Raw genomic sequence first — 16343 nt, forward strand, 5'->3', positions numbered from 1 at the left:
TGATTTCAATAAACTACTTAACCTTTTAGCCTATTTCTCAAGCATGATTATTTTGCATCTTTTAAAAATTATTATAGCAAACTGTTATAAGGTGAATATTTTTGTTAGACCATTCTAAAGTAGCTCATTTATAAGATAATTCATATAATATTTTATATTTCAACCTTTAAGGCATTTTTGGACTATGAGATATTTCTCAACAAACTTCCTTCTCTCAGCCAGGGCATTAAAAATGGGTTATAGGTGGATATTCCAGCATGACAATGACCCTAAACACACAGCCAAGGCAACAAAGGAGTAGTTCTAGAAAAACCACATTAAGGTCCTGGAGTGGCCTAACCAGTCTCCAGACCTTAATACCATAGAAAATCTGTGGAATCCCATAAAAAATCTGAAGGTTTGACTTGACAAACATCAGCCTCAAAACCTTAATGTCTTGGACGGATCTGCAAAGAGAAGTGGGACAAAATCCCTCCTGATCATTTCTTTGTCACTGGGCAAACATACAAAATCAGCAAGGGATCAAATAATTTTTTCCCTCACTGTAGGTTAAACTGTAGTCATGTAAACATCAAGCTACTTGGAGATGGTCTTATAACCTTTACCTTTACCATGCTTGTCTATATTTTTTCATCTCCTTAGACAACTCTCTCCTTAGCTTTCTGTGGTCCATATTCAGTGTGGTGCACATCATGATACTAAACAGCACAGTGACTTCACGCTTTAAATAGGCAGCCTGACTGATTACAAGTTTGAAGACACCTTTAATGCTAATTACAGGACAAACTTTAGTTTAACATGTCCCAATGGTCAAATTATCTTCAATTTATTCTAGGAGTAGGGGAGACCAGTTGTAGTTGTAACCCTTTTTGCAATTTTTAGCAATACATCAAAAACCATTTTTACTGGAATAATATATAATGAATCAATCATGTACTCAAAATAGAAAATATTATTTATCAGTCATGTTATTGTGACTATTCATTTCATGTTTTTAAGTAATGATTACCTTTTTTCACAGAAATGACAAAAAAGAGGATGAAACAATGTCAAATTATAATGCAATAAAATTATTTATTGGATAGAACACCTCAAAAAAGGTTAAACATAAACTCAAACATTCTCAAAAACAGAGAGAGAGGGTGGGGTAAAAAGTGTAAAAATCCCTTCTGTCTGTGCAGTCCTTGTGTGCCCAGGCTTTACAGGACCAGCACTGGAGCCAGACCTCCCTTGACCTGGAGAAGCACACAATGCAGAATTCATTTTCATCATCAGATGAGTCCTGAGTTTTCTGTTTCTTCGGTTTGGATTTTTTGTTGTTGCTGAAATTAATTTTTCTTTTAGCTGCAGACCTGCTTTTCTCGGCCTCCAGTTGTTTTTTCACAGGAGTATCTGTAAGTTTCCCTTCTTTTCCTGGCCTTTGTCGTCTGCTTTCTTGGGCCAGCTTTTGGGTGTGGTCAGATGGACACAGGTGAAAAAGTTGTGTCCATAGCAGAGGTTGATGGCTCAGGCTCAGGCTTGGACACCACACATGGTGTGACAGGAGATGATGCTCTAAATGGCATGGAGGATGCCACTGTTGCCACATTGGGTGATGGAGCTGTAGAGGAAGATGGAAACTCTGGTGTCACTGCTAGCATTGGGCGGTCTGTGACTAGGGATGGTGCAAAGTCACTGTCAGTGAAAATATTCCTATTAAAAGGCCAAATTCCAGTGCATGCAATCCCTGCCTGAATTTGCCGTAGCATGGGGAAGGGCACGCTTCACAATGCCTGGCAGATCATACAGTAAATGGACATTGTGGCTCCTGGATGAGCTTTCATCCAGCCGTCAGAGCAGTTGTATACCAGCCTCTTCAGTGGCCCATATACACTGCGATCCAAGGGTTGCAGCTTATGGGAACAGCTTGGTTGGTGATACTGTGACAGTTGTAACGGGGCATTACAATCGTCCCAGTATCACCAACCAAGTTTTCATCTCATGTGAGCTAGCTTGATGGCTAGTTTGACACTTGTTAACCATTTATATTTTTAGCTTACAAAATAGTGATTCTAATAATACTTGTTTGAATTCATAGACATTTGATCCTATAACAGCATCCAAAAAGGTACATAAGAAAGAAAAGTAATTTTTTACCTCAAAAACAATCTTTTGTATATAACGCCGTCAGGAAGATTCAAATGTGGCTCCCTTTATGGCAAAAATGGAGGGAAACTAACTGACAGTGAGTGCACAGTGAGTGGCATCACTCTAGGTTGTTTCTGATTGGAGGAATTCAAGGTGTTACAACCTCCCCTGTTACAACTGTCCCTGGTCTCCCCTACCATCATTTTTGTCCAGGCTGGTTTCATTAGTTTGTTTTTTTAATGCTTCTGATTTTCACTAGTCAATTTTCTGTAATTTTTATTTCTTATTACTTTTGTTAGTTTCAAGTTATTTCAGTAACCATTGTGGGTTTTTATTTTTAAAAGGAAGGGTACCAACACTTTTGTAAGCCAAGTTCACACTTGGGTGTCACATTTGCTTCAACACAAACTGTTTATTTTAAAGCAGAGAAATGTGAATTGTACCAGAACACCATCTGGGTTATGTCATCAGCCTCATTGTTGAAATTTGACTAGAGCAAAGTATAAGCAGTAACTCTATCCCCAACTCCCTCTACAATTAAGGAGCTACAAATAATTCTGAGTTTTGCAATTAACTATAGAGCAAACCCCAAAAGACTCTGTTGGTCTGCCACCACCCAGATGGTAGCTTCACTGATCCCAGCATCCCTTTAGTGTTGGGGTAGACACCTCCAGCTATGGAGTAGGGGACATACTGTCCCAGCATCACAAAAACGTGGGCAAACTCCTTTTTTGTGACTGTTTCTCCATAAAGTTGACCCCTGCTGAAGCCTACTACTTGGGCCTTGGAAGAGTGGTGTCATTGCCTAGAGGCAGCCCTATGTCCATTCCAAGTGATCAATGACCATAAAAACCTAGAAAACCTACAGAATGCTAAGCGATTGAACCCATGTCAAGTCCACTGGGCCCTTTTCTTCTCATGGTTTAACTTTACAGTGACATATTGACCTAGCACCAAGCACTGCAAGATCGTATTGCAACCATGAGAAGCTCATAGAGAAGATGGCCCCATTCCTCCTATCAGCCACCTATCAGTATGGCCCTCCACACGCTAACTTAAACTCAAGCCACTGTAAGAAATTACAGATAAATGCACCCAGATTCCACTCCAAGATACACATCGGAAAGAGCTAATTCCTAAAAAGGCTTAAGTATTATAAGGTAATACATTTAGAACTCTAAATGAATAAAACTTGTTTAAATCGTTAGTATGGGAGCTGCAGCAGGACATCAAGGATTGCCACTAACAAAGATTCTACGTGGCCGCTATTACTGTACCATTTAAAGTGACCATTTGGGTGATAACTGTAACAATACCAAGCCAAAGTGTACGTGACTATGATTAACATTTAAAGACATCTGGCTAGATAACAATGTGTGACCCAGCCATTTGGGAGACACTCAGTTCAGACACTCTCCCAGCCATTTGTGAGACACTCAGTAAAGGGAAACCTCATTTAAACTACAAAACAGTATAAAATGTTTGAGCATGATCTGTCCTGACCTGGGTTCTTACTGACTCAGATGAAACCAAAGTACTTCATGTATTTTGTAACTGCTATGTTGGAATAAACTTCTTGTTCTTCATTAAGATCTTCACCCTCATCGTCTTATTTTTATACATTTTTTATTTCTTACACTACTCATAAGCTCAGTTCCAGTTACATAGGCCCATTTGATGTCCATCCTTTCATGTTTTGCTCCTCAAACCTTCTCATATCCTGCCAACACTTGAAATTGAAGGCTCAGCTTACTTGGTTCATAACTGCCTAGTCTCACACTGCTGGATAGGCCAGCTCCAGTGCCTAATTTACTGTGAGTGCTATGGACCTGAAGGAATGCCATTGCTTAAAGCCCACATACTTGACCCCCTCTCAAACCCACTCTAAGACCCTGCGGCCAACTGTCCGCTGCTAAATCCCCTTATATACTTTGGTGGAGAATATAGTGACTTTAATATTTAATGCTAATTTCTGAAAACATGGATGTATAAAAATCCATGTAACTATATGTCCCAACATATTTTGTTGGTGAATATGGGCACATAAATCTAAATAAATAAAGAACCTACATTTTATTATGGTACAATAATTTCCCTACATTAATATTTAGATAAAATTCTCCTGACTTTTCAGACTTTTTTCAGAGCTTTGACTGGAGCATTGGCACTACAATAATAATTTTATGTGAATCCATACCTTTTAATGTCAATGAGACATTATATGGAGTGTTAATATATGCTATGCAAGCTAATTAGCTAAAATAACTGGAAATTGCAAAATTGAAGTCTTGCACAAAAAGTTCAAAGTTCGAGTCCATCTGAATGCATTAATAAAGTGGATACTTAATACAATAAAGTGGATGTGTTAACTGCAAACTGTGCATACCTGGGGTGCTATTTCTTCAATGGAAGGAAAAGAGTCTGGCAGAGAGGCATGTACACAAAATGTACTGACATATCTTCTGCATATATAATTAAATTCTTAATAATATTGTTTAATTCACATTAGTTGTATTCCAAATGCACCTCAAGTGTAAACAATAACTATACAAGTACAAGTCCATGTACAAAAAACAATAGAAGAATAAGCCCATTAATTTTAAAGTTCATGTTACTGCCAGAACTACCTGTGATATACAATACAAACAAGATTCAAGCATTCATTGTGGTATACACTGTGCTGTGGTATAAAAATACCTTTACTTTATAAAGTTGTATGTCTTAATGCATTGGTGACTTTATTGCTGTACTGTGCATATGAGATTTCATTTTTCTCTCAATTTTCCTTCAACCAAGGAGACAATTTCCTCCAAATTTATGGTTTTCTAATTTAAGTGCACTTTTCCCCCAAAGTCATACATTGCTTTATACAATTTTGTCACAGTATTGTGATTTTCTTTTTACTTACTATATTCTTAAAATATTACAACTCTTTATATCAGATATTAGGGCTAGAGTCACACATTAGGACGTACTTTTCTTTTCTCGACTTTATTCTTGAAATCGCCCTAAAACGCCACCCTAGGTCTAGGTCTGATTGACGTGAAGCGTTTTTATTTAACACTCTCCAGCACAGTAGATGGCAGTAGATAGGTCTTCAGTTGCTTTGCAATCCGGCAATAAATTCACGAAAGAGGACGGCTGTGAGCATGCTTCGTATTTTTGCTGTCAGTGAAAATACTTTTTTTTTCCTCCAAAAAAATGCTTCCTTAAGAAAAATCTTCTAACTAATGTGAGCTATCTTAATTCTTCACTATTGATAAAGCCAGTATGCATACATAACATACATCCAGGAGTATACAGTTCGGAGTCAAATGAAAACAAGTGAGATAAGCAATGTTCCTTCTGTACCATTGTTAGAGCATTTACTTTTAAATAGTCTCATGAAAGCAATCGACAACAATGCTGCATGTAGCTTAAATGTCCACATGTAGTTTGACTGGTTTGATATCTCAAAATCTTTAGTTAACGTTAGCAGTTATGATAGCAGGACTATTTTTGTGACGAACGTTATGCAATTGTTTGAAAATTAGCATTTTCAATTTGGGGTGTCTAGATGCTACGCTTGGGTTTTTGATTGCAGTGAGAAACCGAATTAAATGCGTATATTCGGTGTTTTACAGCTAAAGCACATAAACAGCTATAACGCAACAGCCAGAAAGGTTTAAATGCACGATTCGCTTTATCATCAGTTCATGTCTTTAATATCTGCTTTCCTTATCTAGATTGTACGTTATGCAGAGGTTTGTTTGTGGACCACAATCTTTTTTTACTGTTAATATTTTGACGATTTTTAACTCGTGCGATTTGGGAAAAGCTAAAATAGATGAGATTGTAACGTCATTAGACACCGCGGAAAAATGTAAATTCACTATACCTATTTTAAGAATTATAAAATTGCACAATATTGTATGATATTGTGAAATTACCTGCTTTCAGAATTTGGTAAAGTAAGTAAGAAAATGAAACTGTAGCAACAGACTCTTATGTGCTCCTTTATTATAAATAACTGTTGATTTATGTGAATGGGTACTCCAGAAAAAAAAAAGCTGTCATAAAACTACATTTTCAGTTGCTTATCTGATTCTGTTACTTTTCATTTTTCATGGTGGACAACATAGTAGCAGCTGTATGAGAGGGTCAGTTCAGACTTTGTATTACAACTACAGAATCTAGCATATCTTGTTAAATACAGACATTTTCATTCCAGCTGTGAGATAATCTCTTCACTAGGTCTTTGTCTGTGCCATGTTCACTGTCTATGGGGATATGCTTGAACTCTGTGATGCTCCCTGATAACCATCCAGCATATTTGTTAGGTGCCCAGTTCACCTCAAGTGGCCCCTCCTAATTTGGAGGAACTCCTGTCCCCTCACAGAGGGTATGGCCAGCAATCTTATGGTCGGACCGATTTAACCGATTGTCTCTACCTAAGGTTTTCTACTCTGTATCTGCAGCTTTTGACCATTTTGTGAGCATATTGGGTGTAATTTGACCAGTATGTCGAGAGCATAATTTGCAATCTGAACCTACTCCACAGAAACAGTGTAAATGCTGTATGTTTAATATTGGTTATGCTGAAAAACTGGACTGAACACATTACTATTATAGCAGCAGTTACATGAGATATTGTAATGTATTGTGCAAAACCCTCAGGACGGAGGTACAGGAGTATAAAGTGCAGGACAACCAGACTAAAGAACTCCTTCTTCCCCTCAGCTATAAGACTCTTAAACAGCCACCCACCTCAGTGAACAGTCAGTCCAACTGTTCACCTCATTTGAACACTGTAATTCATATTGCTGCTATTACCACCACCATTATATACCGCAAATATTATTCATGTAGCCCCATCTTAATTTTGCACATCTGTTATTGTCATTGCTGCTATTGTTATACTATTTGCACTTTCTTGAAATATTATATTAATATTTGCACTCCATCTCAGTTTTGCACATCTATTAATGTTATTTCTGCTTTAAATACCTGGGTTATTCCTGCCATTATTATAGTACAGCGATCTCCAATCTTATCCGCAAAGGGCCGGTGTGGGTGCAGGTTTTCATTCCAACCAAGCAGAAGCCACCACACATACCGGCCCTTTCCGGATAAGATTGGAGACCCCGTTATAGTATATTGCACTCACTGTAGTATATTGTGACAACACTGAAGAAATGACACTTCTCTACAATGTAATGTAGTGAGTGTACAGCTTGTATAACAGTGTAAATTTGCTGTCCCCTCAAAATAACTCGCATAACACACAGCTATTAATATCTAAATCTCTGGCCACAAAAGTGACTACACCTCTAAGTAAAAATGTCCAAATTGGGCCAAAAGTATTAATATTTTGTGTGGCCACCATTATTTACCAGCACTGCTTTAACCCTCTTGGGCACAGAGTTCACTAGAGCATCACAGGTTGCCACTGGAGTCCTCTTCCACACCTCCATGATGACATCACTGAGCTGGTGGATGTTAGAGACCATGCGCTCCTCCACCTTCCATTTGAAGATGCCCCACAGATGCTCAATAGGGTTTAGATCTGGAGACATGCTTGGCCAGTCCATCACCTTTACCCTCACCTTCTTTAGCAAGGCAGTGGTTGTCTTGGAGGTGTGTTTGGGGTCATTATCATGTTGGAATACTGCCCTGAGGCCCAGTCTCCAAAGAGAGGGGATTATGCTCTGCTTCAGTACGTCACAGTACATGTTGGCATTCATGGTTCCCTCAATGAACTGTAGCTCACCAGTGCTGGCAGCATTCATGCAGCCCCAGATTATGACACTCCCACCACTATGCTTGACTGTAGGCAAGACACATTTGTCTTTGTACTCCTCACCTGGTAGCCGCCACACACTCTTGACACCATTTGAACCAAATAAGTTTATCTTGGTCTCATCAGACCACAGGACATGGTTCCTTAGTAATCCATGGCCTTAGTCTGCTTATCTTCAGCAAACTGTTTTTGGGTTTTCTTGTGCATCATCTCTAACAGAGGCTTCCTTCTATGCAGACCAATTTCATGCAGTTTGTGGCGTATAATCTGAGCACTGACAGGCTGACCCCCCACCCTTTCAACCTCTGCAGCAATGCTGGCAGCATTCATACAGTATGTCTGTTTCCCAAACACAACCTCTGGCTGTGCCTCTGACGCCGGCCACGTACACTCAACTTCTTTGGTCTACCATGGCGAGGCCTGTTGAGTGGAACCTGTCATATTAAACAGCTGTATGGTCTTGGCCACCATGCTGCAGCTCAGTTTCAGGATCTTGGCAATCTTCTTATAGCCTACAACGTCTTTATGTAGAGCAACAATTCTTTTTTCAGCTCCTCAAAGAGTTCTTTGCCATGAGGTGCCACGTTGAACTTCCAGTGACCAGTTTGAGATAGTGAGAGCGATAGCACTAAACTGCTCCCCATTCACACCTGAGACTTTGTAAGAGTCACATTACACCGGGGAGAGAAAATGGCTAATTGGGCCCAATTTGGACACTTTCATTTACAGTGTACTCACTTTTATAGCCAGCGGATTAGACATTAATGGTGGTGTGTTGTTACAGTATTTTAAGGGGACTGCAAATTTACACTGTTATACAAGCTGAACACTCACTACTTTACCTTGTAGCAAAGTTTTATTTTTTGAACTTCACCTAGTGGTCCGGACAGCTGAGTCACTCAAAAGAAAAAAAAACTTTGAACAGTGTTTTAGACTCATGATATCTTAAGTTGTAACCTAGTGAACCAGAGTTAATGTATTAAATGATAGAGACTTAAAAGCACTTTTATATGTCACTCTGGATAAAGGCATCTGCCAAATGGTGTAAATGTAAATGAATCCAGCTCAGTATTCAGGGTGTAAAGGAATCTCAGCTTTAACTTCCCACAGCTCTTGATTTTCTGGCACTTCCTGGATATCTCCACAGAACGTAGCCACACCAGCTTCCCAATTCTCTTTATATGTGTTCTTTAAGGAATTGACACACTTTTAACTAACTGACAGTTTGACGGTCTTTGGACATTGACAGCCCTTGCCTATTTCATATTCTCCTCTGACAAGCTCCAGTACTCCTGCCTTCTGCCTCTTATATATTCCTTCTCCTTGATCATTCAACAGCTGCCCTCCCATTCATAAAAGAGGAAAATCCTAGATCTGGTGTTCATTCTTTTCTTAGCTACAGACACCAATGCTGTCCCACTCCACATATTTAATTACCTGGTGTTCTTTACCATTGTCTTTCCTATCCTGCATTTCTTTCTAACTTGTCAAAATCTCCCTTTCCTCTATAGTTTCTTGCACCTGTTTTTATTTTTCTGGTGTCAGCTATTTTTTTCCTTCCTACCACTGAATTTGACTACAGAACCTCCTCTCATTCCATTCATGATTGTAGAGATGAAGGGGAAGAGGCCTCCCCATGCATTCAAGACCACAGGGGTTATTCACATCCTGAAGTATGTGCTTGATCCCTCAGAGCAGCTACAGACATGTCACTCCCCTCTTTTTTTTTAATTTCTTTTGTTTACAAAAAGCTGTCTCTCTATCTCTCACAGAACAACCTCCAAGATCTAAACCTGTCTGGCTTAAAAGTGGCATATTCCATAGTGATTCCCCATTTTGCTGTCACTGAGAATCTACATGCTAATAGATTATCCACGCTCTCATTAGTCCTCATCGTCCTTGCCCTTTCAGGAGCATTTGACATTATCAACCACAAGACTTTGGTCTCAGGTCCTAGAATTTGTGGTGTAGCATGGCAGTGTTTTGCATTCTGCTTGGAAGTTCAGTCATATCAGGTGACAGAGGGCATTGACCCTCCACTGACATTCCACAAGGCTTACTACATAGCCGCCTTCTTTTCTCCCTGAATCTTGACAAGGGGTTTCCTGCCACGTCTATGCGGATGATACACAACTTATTTTCTCCATTAGACACTCCATTTTTGCTCTGATGTCACCATGGCTGGAAAATATCTCATCGTGGGTGGGAGCTCATCAGTTAAATTTAATTTTGCCAAAATTAAATGGCTGTTTGTGTGCAGTCTTGTTCTGCTTACAGGGATGGCACAGGTAAAAAGGAGCATTGTCATACATTTTGCAAAATGTAGTATCTTTGTCTGTCTAGACAGCTCACCTAAGGGGCGGGTACCACCCTCTGTACTTAGGTTTGCGAAGGAACTATAGCGTAGATTTTGGTTTCACTTTTGTTTGTAGAGCAGCTATGAAACAAAGAGGCCTTAGGTCTAGTGTTAATTTTGTCACCTATTTTTAATTTAGTCTTAGTCTTGTGCCAAATGTCCTTGTTAGTTTTAGTCATATATAGTCATTCACATATTTTTTTTTTTTTGTTAATCAAGTTTTAGTTGACTAAAAGTCTCGTCATTTTAGTCTAGTTTTAGTCAAAAGAAAACTCAAGGTATCTTAGTCAAGTTTTAGTCGACTAAAAGTCTTTTAATTTTAGTCTAGTTTTAGTAAAAAAATTGTAGTCTTTTTTTAAAATAACACATTACTACTGAGATTATTACTGATAATCATTTCAGTAGAAAAGTGTTTCACATATCTCAAACATTGGTTAAATGTCGTAATTACCTGACAAAATACACTTGTTGAATGATTTTTGTTGAATGCAAATGTTAAACGTGTCTGGTTTTCAATTTCTGATTTAGGAGACACATTCACAAATGATTAACCTGTTCTGAAGAGTATTTTATTTTAACCAACACAATTCAAAAGTTGGGGCCCAACAGACTCCGACTGACAACTTAATTTACAAAGGTTTTTAAAACTGTTTTGGTTGCCTTGTGTCTGATGTTTCTGTTCAAATCAGAAATAAAATAAATATACTCAGAAAAACTGAAAAGAATAGGCCTACTTTACAGTGGGCCTAAAATACAACCTATTTACAGACCGCGAATCACAAAAGTATCAGTGAGAAGTTGAGAACACTTGTTTAAACAGTGCATACACTCGAACTTGACTGCACATCACATTTTTTACTTTATTGATACTGCTTTTATTCCTAATGCAAAGACCGGTCATCCGGACATAAGCTGTCATGTACAATAAAAGAGCCTGCGCAAAGACAGGAAATATAATTTAACACAAAAAGCCTGCCTAGACGATGGACTTGCGCTCAGGATTTATTTTTTAAGCGGCATGTGGACGAATACTATCTACGCACACATTAAACAGCGCGAAGCCGCGAACTCGTTCTGAATATTTTAAAGGCGTAACAGCTAATGAAAAAGCAGAGACAATTGTAGACGAAAATGAAGAGAGATTTTATCTTAGTTTTTATTTTATACAAAACATTTTCGTCTTGTCTTTTTTTGTCAACAATAATGCATGTTGATTTAGTCTTAGTCAGCGTTTTTGGACAGTAGTGCAGTCTTGTCATCGTCTCGGCTTAGTCATGAAAAAAAAGGTTGTTGACGAACATATTTCGTCTCGTCTGACGAAATTAACACTACTTAGGTCAGCATGTTTGGTTTTCTTGCCTTTTTTCTTTAGCACCTCTATTGTCCAGCCCAACACTTCTTCACTGTACAGCACAAAGTATTGTCTGATTATTTTTATTGTTATTATTTGTCTACATTTATTATTATACCGACTTGATCTGTCTTTTCCTTCCCTTCCCACAGCATGGTAATTGCTGACCCTGAGACTCCCCTAGACCTAACTCTTGGTCATAACACAAGGTGATTCATCCTCAGGATCTTGTGACCATCGTCAATCAAATGTGTTTTTCCTTCATCAAATGAGTTGCTAATCTGACACATTCATGTCGGTATCTCTTTGTGATATCAGAAGTAATTGTTCATTGTTATCCTCACAGGCAACTCAGGTGCTTATTCAGGTCCTTGTTATTTTAAAACTGTTATTTTAAGACTTGTTTCTGGCAGGTTAACCTCTGATCACTGCATGTGTGTGCTCGTCACTCTTCTTGCTGTATTACCTCCTGACATGGTTTTTGACTGATAGTATTTTTAGTCTGTGATTTGGTGAAACAGCTTTGATGTATTCAGTGATTGAGATTTGAAAAGCACTTTTGTGAGTTGCTCAATCAATCAAATGCTGTAAATAAGTATACTAATTTTATGAATGCAAGCAAATACAAATACTGTTATTTGATGAAGTGATGAGATCACAGAGAGCTGCTGTTCTCTGCTGTTTTATTAATTTTAGTTACAAATGTTTTTTTATAAGTGTGTTGTTAATATTTATAATACATGATTCATGTAAATTGATGGTTTCTTTAAAATTTGTTTTTGTGTATTGGTTTATATTTTTTTACTTGTCATTTTGTCACAGAAAGAAGACATAAATCGAGGTCTGCGTTTCATGGATCGAGTTGCTTAAAATTTTTGACTGACTACAATACTATCCAGGACATGATGGGCCCTAGGCGGAAATCCACCAAGACATGTTTGGTTGGAGGAAGAAATTGCACTTCTTTGCAGAAAGAGGAACCCAAAGATTACATAAATGAGCTTTCACATGAGGTGCTCTGTCATATATTCCGGTTAGTAATATTAAAATAAATAAATATTTTAATAAATTAAAATAAATTTATTAAACTCAATAAGCTTTTATTTAATAAATGTTAAAAAATGCCTTACTGATGTTTGCTAACTTATAGCTTTAATAATGCGAGAAATCTTCACACTAGTTTATTTGCTTTATCTCAGAAAAAATAATGGAATATATTCTTAGTCGTGCATGAAACAGTGACTGCATGAAACTGTTGTGCAAACAGTGGTCCCAGTGGCAATAGGAGTTGAGCGTGCATTACTGTATGTGTAGCTTTGACACAGAGACCCGGGTTCATGCCTACCTTCTGCCAAAAAAGCTTTTTTACTCTTTTTCATCACATATCAGATAATGAATGCATTTGTGTTCAAAAAAAAATATTTTAAAACTTAAAATTAAGTTTTTAATCATAAAGGTTATGTTTAGGGTTAGGTTTATAGGGTAGGTGTAGGGCATTATTATCTCAATAAGTTATCATCCTTTTAATATCTTTTATAAATATAATGATTTGCCTCACACCTCCAGGGTTGGGTGTTCGATTCCCACCTCCGCCTTGTGTGTGTGGAGTTTGCATGTTCTCCCGTGCCTCGGGGGTTTCCTCCGGGTACTCCGGTTTCCTCCCCCGGTCCAAAGACATGCATGGTAGGTTGATTGGCATCTCTGGAAAATTGTCCGTAGTGTGTGATTGAGTGAATGTGAGTGTGTGTGCCCTGCGATGGGTTGGCACTCCATCCAGGGTGTATCCTGCCTTGATCCTTAAAAATATTCTTGTTTGTAGTAACCCGACCGACCCTGTCAATTTAGGACCGACTCAAATTGTTTATTTTTTTTGCTTTAAGTTCGACCGACTTGCCGGTTGTAAATTTGCGTTGAGACCGACCAATTTTTTTTTTACTCTTCAAACAACTAATACAAAAGCAATAAAATAATATTAATTATATTAATATTAAGTATTGTAAATATATAAATTGCCTAGGCCTACATACAAACGAAGGCTATGTTCTTTCTTTTAATTAAAAATCCGTGACGTCATCTATGTTTACACTATTGGTTAACGGATGTCACACTATTGCCTGAGCGTTCGCTTCGTCTCATACTCTCGTTCACTATCAGAGTCAATGGTTTGCGCTTGGTAATGATGGCTGCGGCTGCAGTAAACAAAATGTTCGTGGTCACCGTTCAAAGTCATATGGGTTCGGGCACCATATTACATCTAAAAAATTCATTGAAACAGCTCGACACCGCTTTAACTTGGCACGAAGTTCTGGAAAAACTGTGCCCAGCATCAAAATGATGTTTGCAGTGATGCGCCCAAAGGCACTGGTTGAAGACCCAGTCAGTGATGTCACTATATGCTAATTTGTTTAAATTCATACCTATGTAATCACCATCACCAAAATTATACGTTTTTTTACATTGAAACTACCGACCCCCTTTTTTTTTTTTTTTTTTTTTTTTTTTACTGTTACTGCAAACCAAAATATTTTTAAGGATGGCCTAAACAACTTTGTAAACTGTATAGTAAACATCTGATTATTCATTCAGAGCTTCACATTTTATTTTTTAATATGAAAAAATTACAGAGGTCCGGAGGCCCTAGACCAGCGGTGTCCAATCTTATCCACAAAGAGCTGGTGTGGGTGCAGGTTTTCATTCCAACCAAGTAGAAGCCACACCTGATTCCACCTGTTTAATCAGTTGTTCTTGGCTTTTAGTAGACTCTGGTGTGGCTTCTGCTTGGTGGGAATGAAAACCTACACCCACATCGGCCCTTTCCGGATAAGATTGGACACTGCTGCCCTAGACAATTTGATCTATACCTGTAGGAAAGTGGGTTCTGTGCCACCTGGTGGATATTGTGTGAAGCACAATATTGTGTGAAGCACAACACTCACTCACTCACTCATTTTCTACTGAACTACCTCAGGTCACGGGGAGCCTGTGCCTATCTCAGGCATCATTGGGCATCAAGGCAGGATACTCCCTGGACGGAGTGCCAACCCATCACAGGGCACACACACTCTCATTCACTGAAGCACAACAGATGTATTTAAATTCTTAAAAACAAGTCATCAGGAATCCACGTGAAATTGCATGAAGTTTCCAGTGAAGCTGCGCGAAAAGACGCGCATTCTTAATAGCCACACCTGTAGGTGGTTTCAGCTGTAGACAGGGGTCGGCATGAGCAAGCTGACTGGTCTGTGGCTGCCAGATTTCCCATGCTGATCCCTGTCTACAGCTGAATCCACCTACGATAGGCATGTAAAAAAATGGTACCAGTACTATGGGAACCAGGTATGCCAGTGACCGCAGTGTTCTGGGCAATGTTCTGCAGGGAGACCTTGGGTCTTGCTGTTATTCTAAGGTTACTTTGACAGGCATTACCTGTACTTAAAAGATTTGCTGTTGAGGTCTTGGTGTCAGAAACTATAGTACAACTGCAGAGGTCTTGTGTAGATGTTTTAGAAGTATAAGAGAGACATTCCTTCCACAATATTAGGCTGGTGGTCTTAATTGGTGGTCTTAGTTGATCAGTGTATAGTGCATTATCTTTGATTGATTTGAAAGTTACAATAGTGAATTTGAGAAAATTCTGTATCATAGAGTTTGGAGCCAATAGAAAATAAAAATTGTGTGCATATTGCATTTTTCTTTCAGACTAACCTCAAAAGGAGCTTGCAAAGTTAAATTGTATGTGGTCTTTTTGAACAGAATTTTTAATCATCTGCCTATCATCAACTTATTGCTTATTCATTATAACATGCTTGAAAACAGACTAAAAAAATACATGGGAATATAAAGGAAAACTGTGAAATTTATATATTCTACCTTACAGTCTAACTTTTTTCTCTTTTAAGCTACTTGCCTATGCCAGACATTATGTGCATGGAATGTCTGTCGCGAAAGCTACAAGAGGCAGTAAGTCTGTATTTGCGGGTGGTGAAAATGGTAGACCTTTGTGCCAGTCGGTGGTGGGAGTACATGCCTTCAGGTTAGTAGAGATCCTCATGGCAGGTGGGTTGGCTTATAAGCATATTTGTTTTCAGATGTTCATGTTTGATAATCTAATGCCACCTTCACTGTGGCACTGGGTGTATGGTCAATTCTTATTCTTTATCACTCAACTTATTAAAACACTTAAATGTGACAAAGTTATATCCTGGATGAGAACTAAAAATACTGTTTATTGCAAAAAACAGCAATCAGCCTGAGATAAAGTCATCAGGACATCCCAGAATAATCTGATTGTGATTGGAAAAATTCCATGTATTTACACTGCATCTATGAGAATTTTTTTTGTTCTCCCTACCTAAAAGCTTCACTATAATATTTGGACTTAAAAATTCTCCTTATGTTTTCCGCTCTTTTAGTTCCTCTTATATCATGTTTTTGGCTTAATGATTTTGTTTATCTTCATCTGTACCTTTGGCAAGTAAACAACTCCCTAGCATCCCTCTCCTCAGTGTTCTCTATTCAGACATCTCCCACATGTGCACATCCTTTGAGTGAGCCTTTCCACTATTTTGGATACTTTTACCATGTGTAAGTATTACTTTACTCTTTTACTCATTTTTGTACAGTTTACTGATTATACCGATTATACTGGCATATCTGCAAGCTTTCATTGTTCACTTTCACCTACTCAGATGTTTGTGTGTGTGTTTGAGGAATGCCTGGTATGAGGAAAA

At 38.3% G+C, this 16343-nt stretch overlaps 1 protein-coding gene across 8 annotated transcripts in view; it reads left to right on the top strand.

Moving 5' to 3' along the window:
- The first annotated feature begins 5233 nt into the window (after positions 1 to 5233).
- The window catches only part of fbxo38 (F-box protein 38), a 41140-nt gene continuing 30030 nt past the window's right edge, over positions 5234 to 16343 (top strand). The window contains exons 1-4 of one of the 8 annotated variants that reach the window (XM_060885387.1): positions 5246 to 5359; positions 11766 to 11822; positions 12436 to 12646; positions 15513 to 15646. In XM_060885387.1, the coding sequence (XP_060741370.1) occupies positions 12516 to 12646; positions 15513 to 15646 (265 nt within the window). In that variant the 5' untranslated portion in view covers positions 5246 to 5359; positions 11766 to 11822; positions 12436 to 12515. Of the gene's footprint in view, positions 5452 to 11765; positions 11823 to 11850; positions 11969 to 12435; positions 12647 to 15512; positions 15647 to 16343 lie in introns of those variants that run through there. The other 7 variants (XM_060885386.1, XM_060885388.1, XM_060885389.1 and 4 more) reach the window with 7 other exon arrangements.

This window comes from Tachysurus vachellii, chromosome 13, assembly GCF_030014155.1.
Source record: "Tachysurus vachellii isolate PV-2020 chromosome 13, HZAU_Pvac_v1, whole genome shotgun sequence".
In the NCBI taxonomy this organism is placed as follows: Eukaryota; Metazoa; Chordata; class Actinopteri; order Siluriformes; family Bagridae; genus Tachysurus; species Tachysurus vachellii.